The following is a 17,575-nucleotide window of genomic DNA, read 5'->3' on the forward strand; positions in this document are numbered from 1 at the left end:
TTCTGACGTTACTGTAAACTTCTGACGTTACTGTAAACTTCTGACGTTACTGTAAACTTCTGACGTTACTGTAAACTTGTGACGTTACTGTAAACTTGTGACGTTACTGTATACTTCTGACGTTACTGTAAACTTCTGACGTTACTGTAAACTTCTGACGTTACTGTATACTTCTGATGTTACTGTATACTTCTGACGTTACCGTAAACGTCTGACGTTACCGTAAACGTCTGACGTTACTGTAAACGTCTGACGTTACCGTATACTTCTGACGTTACCGTAAACTTCTGACGTTACTGTAAACTTCTGACGTTACTGTAAACTTCTGACGTTACTGTAAACTTCTGACGTTACTGTATACTTCTGACGTTACTGTATACTTCTGACGTTACCGTATACTTCTGACGTTACCGTATACTTCTGACGTTACCGTATACTTCTGACGTTACCGTATACTTCTGACGTTACCGTATACTTCTGACGTTACCGTATACTTCTGACGTTACCGTATACTTCTGACCGTATACTTCTGACGGTATACTTCTGACGGTATACTTCTGACGTTACCGTATACTTCTGACGCTACCGTATACTTCTGACGTTACCGTATACTTCTGACGTTACCGTAAACTTCTGACGTTACTGTAAACTTCTGACGTTACTGTAAACTTCTGACGTTACTGTATGAGGGTTGTAAATAAAATATTGTCGTTTTTTTTTTAATGTTGGGGTTGCACTGTATAGTTGTGATTGTATATTCCAGACATACGTCCTCCTGTAGTATTTATTTAGTACTCCATCTAGTCCAATGACCAGTGTCACTGAACACATCAATTCTGTAACAGTTATACCATCGTTATTACAGTTCTACATGTAGTCACCAATGCCGGGCTATTAAGTTTTATAACATTATATATACATACTGTGTGTATGAGGGCACGAAAAAACCTGTGTGTATATATGACTAGTGTGCCTGGAGTCTTTCACAATTTTTAGGGCCTTCCTCTGCACTACTGCCTGGTATGGCAACTGCTCGGTCTCCGACCACAAGGCACTACAGAGGGTAGTGCGTACGGCCCAGTACATCACTGGGGCCAAGCTTCCTGCCATCCAGGACCTCTATACCAGGTGGTATCAGAGGAAGACCATAACAATTGTCAAAGACTCCAGCCACCCTAGTCATACACGGTTCTCTGTGCTACCGCACGGCAAGCGGTACCGGAGCGCCAAGTCTAAAGAGGCTTCTGAACAGCTTCTACCCCCAAGCCATAAGACTGCTGAACATCTAATCAAATGGCTACCCAGACTATTTGCATTACCCCCCCCCCCCCCCATTTACACTGTTGCTACTCTGTTATTATCTATGCATAGTCACTAATAACTCTACCTACATGTACATATTACTTCAATTACCCTGACTAGCCCCCAGTATACAGACTCGCTATTGTTATTTTACTGCTGCTCTTTAATTATTTGTTTCTTTTATTTATTTATATTTTTCTTAAAACTGCATTATTGGTTAGGGGCTTCTAAGTAAGCATTTCACTGTAAGGTCTACACCTGTTGTATTCAGCATTTCACTGTAAGGTCTACACCTGTTGTATTCAGCATTTCACTGTAAGGTCTACTACACCTGTTGTATTCAGCATTTCACTGTAAGGTCTACACCTGTTGTATTCGGAACATGTGACAAATAAAAGCTGATTTGATTTATGTATTTAATATATACACACACACATATTTACACTGAACTATAAATAATATAAATGCAACAATGATTTTACTGAGGTACAGTTCATAGAAAGAAATCAGTCCATTGGAATCAACTCATTAAGCCCTGACCTATTGATTTCACATGGTGGGCAGCAACCATGGGTGCCCATCCAATCAGAATGAGTTTCCCCCCACAAAAGGGCTTTATTACAGACAGAAATAGTCTTCCGTTTCCTGAGGAGCCGGATGTGGATGTCCTGGGTTGGCGTGGTAACACGCTGCGGTTGTGAGGTTTGTTGGAAGTACTTCCAAATTCTCTAAAACGACATTGGGAGGCAGCTTATGGTAGAGAAATTAACGTTCAATTCTCTGGCAACAGCTCTGATGGACATTCCTGCAGTCAACATGCCAATTACACGCTCCCCCAAAACTTGAGACATTTGTGGCATTGTGTTGTGTGACATAACTGCACATTTTAGAGTGGCCTTTTATTGTCCCCAGCACAAGGTGCACCTGTGTAATGATCATGCTGTTTAATCAGCTTCTTGATATGACACACCTGTCGGGTGGATGTATTGTCTTGGCAAAGGAGAAATGCTCTCTAACAGATGTAAAATTTGTGCACACAATTTGAGGGAAATCATATTTTTGTGCGTCTGGAAAAGGTCTGGGATCTTGTATTTCAGCTCACGAAACCAACACTTTACCTGCTGCGTTGATATTCTTTGTTCAGGATATTTATATATAGATTGAGCAGAAATCTGCCATTCAGCATACGTCTTTATCCAAAGTGTCGTCCAGTCAGAAATGTTCTTATTAATTCAGAAGCAACTCATCTTCTCTGTGTTTTAATTAAAGCCTCTCTAATGTAAAACAATATCTTAAGTCACATCACGGTATTAAGGCAGCTTTTTCACTTGACTCTTCATTTAAGAGTCGTTTTTTGTTGGAACGATGCCATTTTTACTGTAGCATACCTTAGACATGATTGTAACTAATTTGAGTCAAACATGAAACTAAACCCAGTCTTACCATGTAATGTATTGTTAGTATAGTATAGTATAGTATATCATGTATTAACAATCTGTTTTGTATGCCAACTACTGTTGTAAGTATGTGTGTTCTGTTGTACCTGAAAATTCTTCCTAATGAATAAAGACACATTTGGATTTGGACATTTACTTTAGAGAAATAAATGTACAAGAAAGTCCCCTCCAAAAACACTTGACAAAAAAACCAACATTCTGATTGACAGTCAGACTGGTATCACATTCCAGGATCAACCAATATGTCTTTAGGTTCTCTGTTTTCACACGGTATACCTTGTCGTCGCTACAGACAGACATGAATCTGGTACTTCCAGACAGGGGACAGTAACTTTTTTCATGTAGGATTCTTTCAAAGACATTAGCAGTAAACCGTTTCCAGGTGATGCAAAACCTGCCGTAAAGCGTTTCCAGGTGATGCAAAACCTGCAGTAAAGCGTTTCCAGGTGCTGTGAAACCTGCTCTATTTAACATCACTCTGTGGGGGTCATGTGACCTAAAATAAGGATCAAATCAAAAACCCATAAAAATATATTAATCTTTGTCCTTTCTCACCTGTTGAATATAAATATATAAATGTAATGAAGAATAAGCATCAACCCTCAGTAACAGAGTGACTTAAATACATTGCAGATACAAAACGTAACTATGACAACATCTCTATGTTTGGCTTGATACATAAAAGTTACAGAGCAGAGACAGCAGGAGGTTACAGAGCACGGTGGAGAGATTGACCAGAGACAGCAGGAGGTTACAGAGCAGAGACAGCAGGAGGTTACAGAGCAGAGACAGCAGGAGGTTACAGACCAGAGACAGCAGGAGGTTACAGACCAGAGACAGCAGGAGGTTACAGAGCAGAGACAGCAGGAGGTTACAGAGCAGAGACAGCAGGAGGTTACAGACCAGAGACAGCAGGAGGTTACAGAGCAGAGACAGCAGGAGGTTACAGAGCAGAGACAGCAGGAGGTTACAGACCAGAGACAGCAGGAGGTTACAGACCAGAGACAGCAGGAGGTTACAGAGCACGGTGGAGAGATTGACCAGAGACAGCAGGAGGTTACAGAGCAGAGACAGCAGGAGGATACAGAGCAGAGACAGCAGGAGGTTACAGAGCAGAGACAGCAGGAGGTTACAGAGCACGGTGGAGAGATTGACCAGAGACAGCAGGAGGTTACAGACCAGAGACAGCAGGAGGTTACAGAGCAGAGACAGCAGGAGGTTACAGAGCAGAGACAGCAGGAGGTTACAGAGCAGAGACAGCAGGAGGTTACAGAGCAGAGACAGCAGGAGGTTACAGAGCACGGTGGAGAGATTGACCAGAGACAGCAGGAGGATACAGACCAGAGACAGCAGGAGGTTACAGAGCAGAGACAGCAGGAGGTTACAGACCAGAGACAGCAGGAGGATACAGACCAGAGACAGCAGGAGGTTACAGAGCAGAGACAGCAGGAGGTTACAGAGCACGGTGGAGAGATTGACCAGAGACAGCAGGAGGATACAGACCAGAGACAGCAGGAGGTTACAGAGCAGAGACAGCAGGAGGTTACAGAGCAGAGACAGCAGGAGGTTACAGAGCAGAGACAGCAGGAGGTTACAGAGCAGAGACAGCAGGAGGTTACAGAGCAGAGACAGCAGGAGGTTACAGAGCAGAGACAGCAGGAGGTTACAGAGCACGGTGGAGAGATTGACCAGAGAGAGAGAGTCGTAACAATGAGAAAGGGAGGAAGAGAGAGAGGGTCGTAACAATGAGAAAGAGAGAAAGAGAGAGAGGGTCGTAACAATGAGAAAGAGAGAGAGGGTCGTAACAATGAGAAAGGGAGAAAGAGAGAGAGGGTCGTAACAATGAGAAAGGAAGAAAGAGAGAGAGGGTCGTAACAATGAGAAAGAGAGAGAGGGTCGTAACAATGAGAAAGAGAGAGAGGGTCGTAACATTGAGAAAGGGAGGAAGAGAGAGAGGGTCGTAACATTGAGAAAGAGAGAGAGGGTCGTAACATTGAGAAAGAGAGAGAGGGTCGTAACAATGAGAAAGAGAGAGAGGGTCGTAACAATGAGAAAGAGAGAGAGGGTCGTAACAATGAGAAAGAGAGAAAGAGAGAGAGGGTCGTAACAATGAGAAAGAGAGAGAGGGTCGTAACAATGAGAAAGAGAGAGAGGGTCGTAACAATGAGAAAGAGAGAAAGAGAGAGAGGGTCGTAACAATGAGAAAGAGAGAGAGGGTCGTAACAATGAGAAAGAGAGAAAGAGAGAGAGGGTCGTAACAATGAGAAAGAGAGAAAGAGAGAGAGGGTCGTAACGATGAGAAAGAGAGAAAGAGAGAGAGGGTCGTAACAATGAGAAAGAGAGAGAGGGTCGTAACATTGAGAAAGGGAGAAAGAGAGAGAGGGTCGTAACAATGAGAAAGGGAGAAAGAGAGAGAGGGTCGTAACAATGAGAAAGGGAGAAAGAGAGAGAGGGTCGTAACAATGAGAAAGAGAGAGAGGGTCGTAACAATGAGAAAGAGAGAGAGGGTCGTAACAATGAGAAAGAGAGAAAGAGAGAGAGGGTCGTAACAATGAGAAAGAGAGAAAGAGAGAGAGGGTCGTAACAATGAGAAAGAGAGAAAGAGAGAGAGGGTCGTAACAATGAGAAAGAGAGAGAGGGTCGTAACATTGAGAAAGGGAGAAAGAGAGAGAGGGTCGTAACAATGAGAAAGGGAGAAAGAGAGAGAGGGTCGTAACAATGAGAAAGGGAGAAAGAGAGAGAGGGTCGTAACAATGAGAAAGGGAGAAAGAGAGAGAGGGTCGTAACAATGAGGAAGGGAGAAAGAGAGAGAGGGTCGTAACAATGAGAAAGGGAGAAAGAGAGAGAGGGTCGTAACAATGAGGAAGGGAGAAAGAGAGAGAGGGTCGTAACAATGAGAAAGGGTCGTAACAATGAGAAAGGGTCGTAACAATGAGAAAGGGAGAAAGAGAGAGAGGGTCGTAACAATGAGAAAGGGTCGTAACAATGAGAAAGGGTCGTAACAATGAGAAAGGGTCGTAACAATGAGAAAGGGAGAAAGAGAGAGAGGGTCGTAACAATGAGAAAGGGAGAAAGAGAGAGAGGGTCGTAACAATGAGAAAGGGAGAAAGAGAGAGAGGGTCGTAACAATGAGAAAGGGAGAAAGAGAGAGAGGGTCGTAACAATGAGGAAGGGAGAAAGAGAGAGAGGGTCGTAACAATGAGAAAGGGAGAAAGAGAGAGAGGGTCGTAACAATGAGGAAGGGAGAAAGAGAGAGAGGGTCGTAACAATGAGAAAGGGTCGTAACAATGAGAAAGGGTCGTAACAATGAGAAAGGGAGAAAGAGAGAGAGGGTCGTAACAATGAGAAAGGGTCGTAACAATGAGAAAGGGTCGTAACAATGAGAAAGGGTCGTAACAATGAGAAAGGGAGAAAGAGAGAGAGGGTCGTAACAATGAGAAAGGGAGAAAGAGAGAGAGGGTCGTAACAATGAGGAAGGGAGAAAGAGAGAGAGGGTCGTAACAATGAGAAAGGGTCGTAACAATGAGAAAGGGAGAAAGAGAGAGAGGGTCGTAACATTGAGAAAGGGAGAAAGAGAGAGAGGGTCGTAACAATGAGAGAGGGTCGTAACAATGAGAAAGGGAGAAAGAGAGAGAGGGTCGTAACAATGAGGAAGGGAGAAAGAGAGAGAGGGTCGTAACAATGAGAAAGGGTCGTAACAATGAGAAAGAGAGAGAGGGTCGTAACAATGAGAAAGGGAGAAAGAGAGAGAGGGTCGTAACAATGAGAAAGAGAGAGAGGGTCGTAACAATGAGAAAGAGAGAGAGGGTCGTAACAATGAGAAAGAGAGAGAGGGTCGTAACATTGAGAAAGGGAGGAAGAGAGAGAGGGTCGTAACAATGAGAAAGGGAGGAAGAGAGAGAGTCGTAACAATGAGAAAGAGAGAGAGGGTCGTAACATTGAGAAAGAGAGAGAGGGTCGTAACAATGAGAAAGAGAGAGAGGGTCGTAACATTGAGAAAGAGAGAGAGGGTCGTAACATTGAGAAAGAGAGAGAGGGTCGTAACAATGAGAAAGAGAGAGAGGGTCGTAACATTGAGAAAGAGAGAGAGGGTCGTAACATTGAGAAAGAGAGAGAGGGTCGTAACAATGAGAAAGAGAGAGAGGGTCGTAACATTGAGAAAGAGAGAGAGGGTCGTAACAATGAGAAAGAGAGAGAGGGTCGTAACATTGAGAAAGGGAGAAAGAGAGAGAGGGTCGTAACAATGAGAAAGGGAGGAAGAGAGAGAGGGTCGTAACATTGAGAAAGGGAGAAAGAGAGAGAGGGTCGTAACAATGAGAAAGGGAGTTAGAGGGTTGTAACAAAGTAACAGGGAGAATGGTCTCAGAAAGGTACTTATCTTCTCCTGCACCTGGGCTAGCTCTCTAAGTCTCTCCAGTTGCAACACACATTATCAACAGTAAAGGCTGATCAGCTGTGGTTCTGAACATTCGTCATCGGTCTGGAGCTGTGCAGAGCAGACAGACCAGAGCTAGCAAGCCGCCCAGGTAGTCTTACTCTGTCTCTGGCATGGCTGCCATCTCCACTCTGACGGGTTTCTCCTGGTCGAGCCTGTGGAGAGAGAATAATCGTCAGAGCTCTGGGACTGTAACCAAACCCCTAACCGACCTCCACTACATTAAGTAGAACACCGTGGGGACTGGAACCAAACCCCTAACCGACCTCCACTATATTAAGTAGAACACCGTGGGGACTGGAACCAAACCCCTAACCGACCTCCACTATATTAAGTAGAACACCATGAGGACTGGAACCAAACCCCTAACCGACCTCCACTATATTAAGTAGAACACCGTGGGGACTGGAACCAAACCCCTAACTGACCTCCACTATACTAAGAAGTAGAACACCATGAGGACTGGAACCAAACCCCTAACCGACCTCCACTATACTAAGTAGTAGAACACCGTGGGGACTGGAACCAAACCCCTAACTGACCTCCACTATACCAAGTAGTAGAACACCATGAGGACTGGAACCAAACCCCTAACCGACCTCCACTATATTAAGTAGAACACCGTGGGGACTGGAACCAAACCCCTAACTGACCTCCACTATACTAAGTAGTAGAACACCGTGGGGACTGGAACCAAACCCCTAAACGACCTCCACTATACTAAGTAGTAGAACACCGTGGGGACTGGAACCAAACCCCTAACTGACCTCCACTATACTAAGTAGTAGAACACCATGAGGACTGGAACCAAACCCCTAACTGACCTCCACTATACTAAGTAGTAGAACACCATGAGGACTGGAACCAAACCCCTAACTGACCTCCACTATACTAAGTAGTAGAACACCATGAGGACTGGAACCAAACCCCTAACAGACCTCCACTATACTAAGTAGTAGAACACCATGAGGACTGGAACCAAACCCCTAACAGACCTCCACTATACTAAGTAGTAGAACACCATGAGGACTGGAACCAAACCCCTAACTGACCTCCACTATACTAAGAAGTAGAACACCATGAGGACTGGAACCAAACCCCTAACAGACCTCCACTATACTAAGTAGTAGAACACCATGAGGACTGGAACCAAACCCCTAACAGACCTCCACTATACTAAGTAGTAGAACACCATGAGGACTGGAACCAAACCCCTAACAGACCTCCACTATACTAAGTAGTAGAACACCATGAGGACTAGAACCAAACCCCTAACTGACCTCCACTATACTAAGTAGTAGAACACCATGAGGACTGGAACCAAACCCCTAACTGACCTCCACTATAATAAGTAGTAGAACACCATGAGGACTGGAACCAAACCCCTAACTGACCTCCACTATACTAAGTAGTAGAACACCATGAGGACTGGAACCAAACCCCTAACCGACCTCCACTATATTAAGTAGAACACCGTGGGGACTGGAACCAAACCCCTAACAGACCTCCACTATACTAAGTAGTAGAACACCATGAGGACTGGAACCAAACCCCTAACTGACCTCCACTATACTAAGTAGTAGAACACCATGAGGACTGGAACCAAACCCCTAACTGACCTCCACTATACTAAGTAGTAGAACACCGTGGGGACTGGAACCAAACCCCTAACAGACCTCCACTATACTAAGTAGTAGAACACCATGAGGACTGGAACCAAACCCCTAACTGACCTCCACTATACTAAGTAGTAGAGCACCATGAGGACTGGAACCAAACCCCTAACTGACCTCCACTATACTAAGTAGTAGAACACCATGAGGACTGGAACCAAACCCCTAACTGACCTCCACTATACTAAGAAGTAGAACACCATGAGGACTGGAACCAAACCCCTAACTGACCTCCACTATACTAAGAAGTAGAACACCATGAGGACTGGAACCAAACCCCTAACTGACCTCCACTATACTAAGAAGTAGAACACCATGAGGACTGGAACCAAACCCCTAACTGACCTCCACTATACTAAGTAGTAGAACACCATGAGGACTGGAACCAAACCCCTAACTGACCTCCACTATACTAAGTAGTAGAACACCATGAGGACTGGAACCAAACCCCTAACTGACCTCCACTATACTAAGAAGTAGAACACCATGAGGACTGGAACCAAAAACCCTAACAGACCTCCACTATACTAAGTAGTAGAACACCATGAGGACTGGAACCAAACCCCTAACTGACCTCCACTATACTAAGAAGTAGAACACCATGAGGACTGGAACCAAAAACCCTAACAGACCTCCACTATACTAAGTAGTAGAACACCATGAGGACTGGAACCAAACCCCTAACTGACCTCCACTATACTAAGAAGTAGAACACCATGAGGACTGGAACCAAACCCCTAACTGACCCTCCACTATACTAAGAAGTAGAACACCATGAGGACTGGAACCAAACCCCTAACTGACCTCAAGGAGAACTTCAAGGAGAGCGGTTAAATTGTTGTGAAGAAGGCTTCAGGGCACCCAAGAAAGTCCAGCAAACGCCAGGACCGTCTCCTAAAGTTGATTCAGCTGCGGGATCGGGGCACCACCAGTACAGAGCTTGCTCAGGAATGGCAGCAGGCAGGTGTGAGTGCATCTGCACGGACAGTGAGGCGAAGACTTTTGGAGGATGGCCTGGTGTCAAGAAGGGCAGCAAAGAAGCCACTTCTCTCCAGGAAAAACATCAGGGACAGACTGATATTCTGCAAAAGGTACAGGGATTGGACTGCAGAGGACTGGGTTAGAGTCATTTTCTCTGATGAATCCCCTTTCCGATTGTTTGGGGTATCCGGAAAAAAGCTTGTCCGGAGAAGACAAGGTGAGCGCTACCATCCGTCCTGTGTCATGCCAACAGTTAAGCATCCTGAGACCATTCATGTGTGGGGTTGCTTCTCAGCCAAGGGAGTGGGCTCACTCTCAATTTTCCCTAAGAACACAGCCATGACTAAAGAATGGTACCAACACATTCTCCGAGAGCAACTTCTCCCAACCATCCAGGAACAGTTTGGCGACGAACTATGCCTTTTCCAGCATGATGGAGCACCTTGCCATACGGCAAAAGTGATAAGTGGCAGAGATATACTACATAGACTTACTCTTTAATGCAGTCTGGTATAGAGATATACTACATAGACTTACTCTTTAATGCAGTCTGGTATAGAGATATATTACATAGACTTACTCTTTAATGCAGTCTGGTATAGAGATATACTACATAGACTTACTCTTTAATGCAGTCTGGTATAGAAATAGACCTACTCTTTAATGCAGTCTGGTATAGAAATAGACCTACTCTTTAATGCAGTCTGGTATAGAAATAGACCTACTCTTTAATGCAGTCTGGTATAGAAATATACCTACTCTTTAATGCAGTCTTGTATAGAAATAGATCTACTCTTTAATACAGTCTGGTATAGAAATAGACTACATAGACTTACTCTAATGCAGTCTGGTATAGAAATAGACCTACTCTTTAATGCAGTCTGGTATAGAAATAGACCTACTCTTTAATGCAGTCTGGTATAGAAATAGACCTACTCTTTAATGCAGTCAGGTATAGAAATAGACTACATAGACCTACTCTTTAATGCAGTCTGTATAGAGATATATTACATAGACCTACTCTTTAATGCAGTATGGTATAGAAATAGAATACATAGACTTACTCTTTAATGCAGTCTGGTATAGAGATATATTACATAGACCTACTCTTTAATGCAGTCTGGTATAGAAATAGACTACATAGACTTACTCTTTAATGCAGTCTGGTATAGAAATAGACTACATAGACTTACTCTTTAATGCAGTCTGGAATAGAGACGTATTCCATAGGAACCAGTTCAGAAAGGTCTGTCAAGTTGAACACAAACTGGATCTTCTGGCTGAACTTTGAGCTGAAACAAGGAAAGCAGAAGACATTCAGGGTCTTTACTGTCCAACATCTTCATTATGAAAACACAGAGGCTGTACCTTATGAAAGGTTATTACCTATCGTAGGAAGGGTTTGATGAGGGTTATAACACATGACCACCTACCTTATAAAGGGTTTGGTGAGGGTTATAACACATGACCACCTCCCTTATAAAGGGTTTGGTGAGGGTTATGAAGTTATAACACATGACCACCTACCTTATAAAGGGTTTGGTGACGGTTATGAAGTTATAACACATGACCACCTACCTTATAAAGGGTTTGGTGAGGGTTATAACACATGACCACCTACCTTATAAAGGGTTTGGTGAGGGTTATAACACATGACCACCTACCTTATAAAGGGTTTGGTGAGGGTTATAACACATGACCACCTCCCTTATAAAGGGTTTGGTGAGGGTTATAACACATGACCACCTCCCTTATAAAGGGTTTGGTGAGGGTTATAACACATGACCACCTACCTTATAAAGGGTTTGGTGAGGGTTATAACACATGACCACATGACTAGTCACTCAACTGAGACTGCTCTTCTCTGTATCACGGAGGCGCTCCGCACTGCTAAAGCTAACTCTCTTTCCTCTGCTCTCATCCTTCTAGACCTATCGGCTGCCTTCGATACTGTGAACCATCAGATCCTCCTCTCCACCCTCTCCGAGTTGGGCATCTCCGGCGCGGCCCACGCTTGGATTGCGTCCTACCTGACAGGTCGCTCCTACCAGGTGGCGTGGCGAGAATCTGTCTCCTCACCACGCGCTCTCACCACTGGTGTCCCCCAGGGCTCTGTTCTAGGCCCTCTCCTATTCTCGCTATACACCAAGTCACTTGGCTCTGTCATAACCTCACATGGTCTCTCCTATCATTGCTATGCAGACGACACACAACTAATCTTCTCCTTTCCCCCTTCTGATGACCAGGTGGCGAATCGCATCTCTGCATGTCTGGCAGACATATCAGTGTGGATGACGGATCACCACCTCAAGCTGAACCTCGGCAAGACGGAGCTGCTCTTCCTCCCGGGGAAGGACTGCCCGTTCCATGATCTCGCCATCACGGTTGACAACTCCATTGTGTCCTCCTCCCAGAGCGCTAAGAACCTTGGCGTGATCCTGGACAACACCCTGTCGTTCTCAACTAACATCAAGGCGGTGGCCCGTTCCTGTAGGTTCATGCTCTACAACATCCGCAGAGTACGACCCTGCCTCACACAGGAAGCGGCGCAGGTCCTAATCCAGGCACTTGTCATCTCCCGTCTGGATTACTGCAACTCGCTGTTGGCTGGGCTCCCTGCCTGTGCCATCAAACCCCTACAACTCATCCAGAACGCCGCAGCCCGTCTGGTGTTCAACCTTCCCAAGTTCTCTCACGTCACCCCGCTCCTCCGCTCTCTCCACTGGCTTCCAGTTGAAGCTCGCATCCGCTACAAGACCATGGTGCTTGCCTACGGAGCTGTGAGGGGAACGGCACCTCAGTACCTTCAGGCTCTGATCAGGCCCTACACCCAAACAAGGGCACTGCGTTCATCCACCTCTGGCCTGCTCGCCTCCCTACCACTGAGGAAGTACAGTTCCCGCTCAGCCCAGTCAAAACTGTTCGCTGCTCTGGCACCCCAATGGTGGAACAAACTCCCTCACGACGCCAGGACAGCGGAGTCAATCACCACCTTCCGGAGACACCTGAAACCCCACCTCTTCAAGGAATACCTAGGATAGGATAAAGCAATCCTTCTGCCCCCCCCCCCCCCCTTAAAAGATTTAGATGCACTATTGTAAAGTGGTTGTTCCACTGGATGTCATTAGGTGAATGCACCAATTTGTAAGTCGCTCTGGATAAGAGCGTCTGCTAAATGACTTAAATGTAAATGTAATGACCACCTACCTTATAAAGGGTTTGGTGAGGGTTATAACACATGACCACCTACCTTATAAAGGGTTTGGTGAGGGTTATAACACATGACCACCTACCTTATAAAGGGTTTGGTGAGGGTTATGAAGTTATAACACATGACCACCTACCTTATAAAGGGTTTGGTGAGGGTTATAACACATGACCACCTACCTTATAAAGGGTTTGGTGAGGGTTATGAAGTTATAACACATGACCACCTACCTTATAAAGGGTTTGGTGAGGGTTATAACACATGACCACCTACCTTATAAAGGGTTTGGTGAGGGTTATAACACATGACCACCTACCTTATAAAGGGTTTGGTGAGGGTTATAACACATGACCACCTACCTTATAAAGGGTTTGGTGAGGGTTATAACACATGACCACCTCCCTTATAAAGGGTTTGGTGAGGGTTATAACACATGACCACCTACCTTATAAAGGGTTTGGTGAGGGTTATAACACATGACCACCTACCTTATAAAGGGTTTGGTGAGGGTTATAACACATGACCACCTACCTTATAAAGGGTTTGGTGAGGGTTATAACACATGACCATCTCCCTTATAAAGGGTTTGGTGACGGTTATGAAGTTATAACACATGACCACCTACCTTATAAAGGGTTTGGTGAGGGTTATAACACATGACCACCTACCTTATAAAGGGTTTGGTGAGGGTTATAACACATGACCACCTACCTTATAAAGGGTTTGGTGAGGGTTATAACACATGACCACCTACCTTATAAAGGGTTTGGTGAGGGTTATAACACATGACCACCTACCTTATAAAGGGTTTGGTGAGGGTTATAACACATGACCACCTCCCTTATAAAGGGTTTGGTGAGGGTTATAACACATGACCACCTACCTTATAAAGGGTTTGGTGAGGGTTATAACACATGACCACCTACCTTATAAAGGGTTTGGTGAGGGTTATAACACATGACCACCTACCTTATAAAGGGTTTGGTGAGGGTTATAACACATGACCACCTACCTTATAAAGGGTTTGGTGAGGGTTATGAAGTTATAACACATGACCACCTACCTTATAAAGGGTTTGGTGAGGGTTATGAAGTTATAACACATGACCACCTACCTTATAAAGGGTTTGGTGAGGGTTATAACACATGACCACCTACCTTATAAAGGGTTTGGTGAGGGTTATAACACATGACCACCTACCTTATAAAGGGTTTGGTGACGGTTATGAAGTTATAACACATGACCACCTCCCTTATAAAGGGTTTGGTGAGGGTTATAACACATGACCACCTACCTTAAAGGGTTTGGTGAGGGTTATAACACATGACCACCTACCTTAAAGGGTTTGGTGAGGGTTATAACACATGACCACCTACCTTATAAAGGGTTTGGTGAGGGTTATAACACATGACCACCTACCTTATAAAGGGTTTGGTGAGGGTTATAACACATGACCACCTACCTTATAAAGGGTTTGGTGAGGGTTATAACACATGACCACCTACCTTATAAAGGGTTTGGTGAGGGTTATGAAGTTATAACACATGACCACCTACCTTATAAAGGGTTTGGTGAGGGTTATAACACATGACCACCTACCTTATAAAGGGTTTGGTGAGGGTTATAACACATGACCACCTACCTTATAAAGGGTTTGGTGAGGGTTATAACACATGACCACCTACCTTAAAGGGTTTGGTGAGGGTTATAACACATGACCACCTACCTTATAAAGGGTTTGGTGAGGGTTATAACACATGACCACCTCCCTTATAAAGGGTTTGGTGAGGGTTATAACACATGACCACCTACCTTATAAAGGGTTTGGTGAGGGTTATAACACATGACCACCTCCCTTATAAAGAGTTTGGTGAGGGTTATAACACATGACCACCTCCCTTATAAAGGGTTTGGTGAGGGTTATGAAGTTATAACACATGACCACCTACCTTATAAAGGGTTTGGTGAGGGTTATAACACATGACCACCTACCTTATAAAGGGTTTGGTGAGGGTTATAACACATGACCACCTACCTTATAAAGGGTTTGGTGAGGGTTATAACACATGACCACCTACCTTATAAAGGGTTTGGTGATGGTTATGAAGTTATAACACATGACCACCTACCTTATAAAGGGTTTGGTGAGGGTTATAACACATGACCACCTACCTTATAAAGGGTTTGGTGAGGGTTATAACACATGACCACCTACCTTATAAAGGGTTTGGTGAGGGTTATAACACATGACCACCTACCTTATAAAGGGTTTGGTGAGGGTTATAACACATGACCACCTACCTTATAAAGGGTTTGGTGAGGGTTATAACACATGACCACCTCCCTTATAAAGGGTTTGGTGAGGGTTATAACACATGACCACCTCCCTTATAAAGGGTTTGGTGAGGATTATAACACATGACCACCTACCTTATAAAGGGTTTGGTGAGGATTATAACACATGACCACCTACCTTATAAAGGGTTTGGTGAGGGTTATAACACATGACCACCTCCCTTATAAAGGGTTTGGTGAGGGTTATAACACATGACCACCTACCTTATAAAGGGTTTGGTGAAGGTTATAACACATGACCACCTACCTTATAAAGGGTTTGGTGAGGGTTATAACACATGACCACCTACCTTATAAAGGGTTTGGTGAGGGTTATAACACATGACCACCTCCCTTATAAAGGGTTTGGTGAGGGTTATAACACATGACCACCTACCTTATAAAGGGTTTGGTGAAGGTTATAACACATGACCACCTACCTTATAAAGGGTTTGGTGAGGGTTATAACACATGACCACCTACCTTATAAAGGGTTTGGTGAGGGTTATAACACATGACCACCTCCCTTATAAAGGGTTTGGTGAGGGTTTATGAAGTTATAAAACATGACCACCTCCCTTATAAAGGGTTTGGTGAGGGTTATAACACATGACCACCTCCCTTATAAAGGGTTTGGTGAGGGTTATAACACATGACCACCTCCCTTATAAAGGGTTTGGTGAGGGTTATAACACATGACCACCTACCTTATAAAGGGTTTGGTGAGGGTTATAACACATAACCACCTACCTTATAAAGGGTTTGGTGAGGGTTATAACACATGACCACCTACCTTATAAAGGGTTTGGTGAGGGTTATGAAGTTATAACACATGACCACCTACCTTATAAAGGGTTTGGTGAGGGTTATAACACATGACCACCTACCTTATAAAGGGTTTGGTGAGGGTTATAACACATGACCACCTACCTTATAAAGGGTTTGGTGAGGGTTATAACACATGACCACCTACCTTAAAGGGTTTGGTGAGGGTTATGAAGTTATAACACATGACCACCTACCTTATAAAGGGTTTGGTGAGGGTTATGAAGTTATAACACATGACCACCTACCTTATAAAGGGTTTGGTGAGGGTTATGAAGTTATAACACATGACCACCTACCTTATAAAGGGTTTGGTGAGGGTTATAACACATGACCACCTACCTTATAAAGGGTTTGGTGAGGGTTATAACACATGACCACCTACCTTATAAAGGGTTTGGTGACGGTTATGAAGTTATAACACATGACCACCTCCCTTATAAAGGGTTTGGTGAGGGTTATAACACATGACCACCTACCTTATAAAGGGTTTGGTGAGGGTTATAACACATGACCACCTACCTTATAAAGGGTTTGGTGAGGGTTATAACACATGACCACCTCCCTTATAAAGGGTTTGGTGAGGGTTATAACACATGACCACCTCCCTTATAAAGGGTTTGGTGAGGGTTATAACACATGACCACCTACCTTATAAAGGGTTTGGTGAGGGTTATGAAGTTATAACACATGACCACCTACCTTATAAAGGGTTTGGTGAGGGTTATAACACATGACCACCTAGCTTATAAAGGGTTTGGTGAGGGTTATAACACATGACCACCTACCTTAAAGGGTTTGGTGAGGGTTATAACACATGACCACCTACCTTATAAAGGGTTTGGTGAGGGTTATAACACATGACCACCTACCTTATAAAGGGTTTGGTGAGGGTTATAACACATGACCACCTCCCTTATAAAGGGTTTGGTGAGGGTTATAACACATGACCACCTCCCTTATAAAGGGTTTGGTGAGGGTTATAACACATGACCACCTACCTTATAAAGGGTTTGGTGAGGGTTATAACACATGACCACCTCCCTTATAAAGGGTTTGGTGAGGGTTATAACACATGACCACCTACCTTATAAAGGGTTTGGTGAGGGTTATAACACATGACCACCTACCTTATAAAGGGTTTGGTGAGGGTTATGAAGTTATAACACATGACCACCTACCTTATAAAGGGTTTGGTGAGGGTTATAACACATGACCACCTACCTTATAAAGGGTTTGGTGAGGATTATAACACATGACCACCTACCTTATAAAGGGTTTGGTGAGGGTTATAACACATGACCACCTACCTTATAAAGGGTTTGGTGAGGGTTATAACACATGACCACCTCCCTTATAA

At 44.2% G+C, this 17,575-nt stretch overlaps 1 protein-coding gene across 2 annotated transcripts in view; it reads right to left on the reverse strand.

Annotated features, from left to right (window-relative positions):
* Positions 1-2,876: 2,876 nt before the first annotated feature.
* Positions 2,877-17,575, reverse strand: part of bnip2 (BCL2 interacting protein 2) — a 95,735-nt gene continuing 81,036 nt past the window's right edge. Inside the window, exons 1-2 of one of the 2 annotated variants that reach the window (XM_055910113.1) lie at positions 10,343-10,552; positions 2,877-7,349 (exon numbers count right to left, since the gene is read on the reverse strand). In XM_055910113.1, the coding sequence (XP_055766088.1) occupies positions 4,423-7,038 (2,616 nt within the window). In that variant the 5' untranslated portion in view covers positions 7,039-7,349; positions 10,343-10,552 and the 3' untranslated portion in view covers positions 2,877-4,422. Of the gene's footprint in view, positions 7,350-10,342; positions 10,553-11,041; positions 11,141-17,575 lie in introns of those variants that run through there. The other variant, XM_055910114.1, reaches the window with a different exon arrangement.

The sequence above is a fragment of the Salvelinus fontinalis genome, unplaced genomic scaffold, assembly GCF_029448725.1.
Source record: "Salvelinus fontinalis isolate EN_2023a unplaced genomic scaffold, ASM2944872v1 scaffold_0001, whole genome shotgun sequence".
Lineage (NCBI taxonomy): Eukaryota > Metazoa > Chordata > Actinopteri > Salmoniformes > Salmonidae > Salvelinus > Salvelinus fontinalis.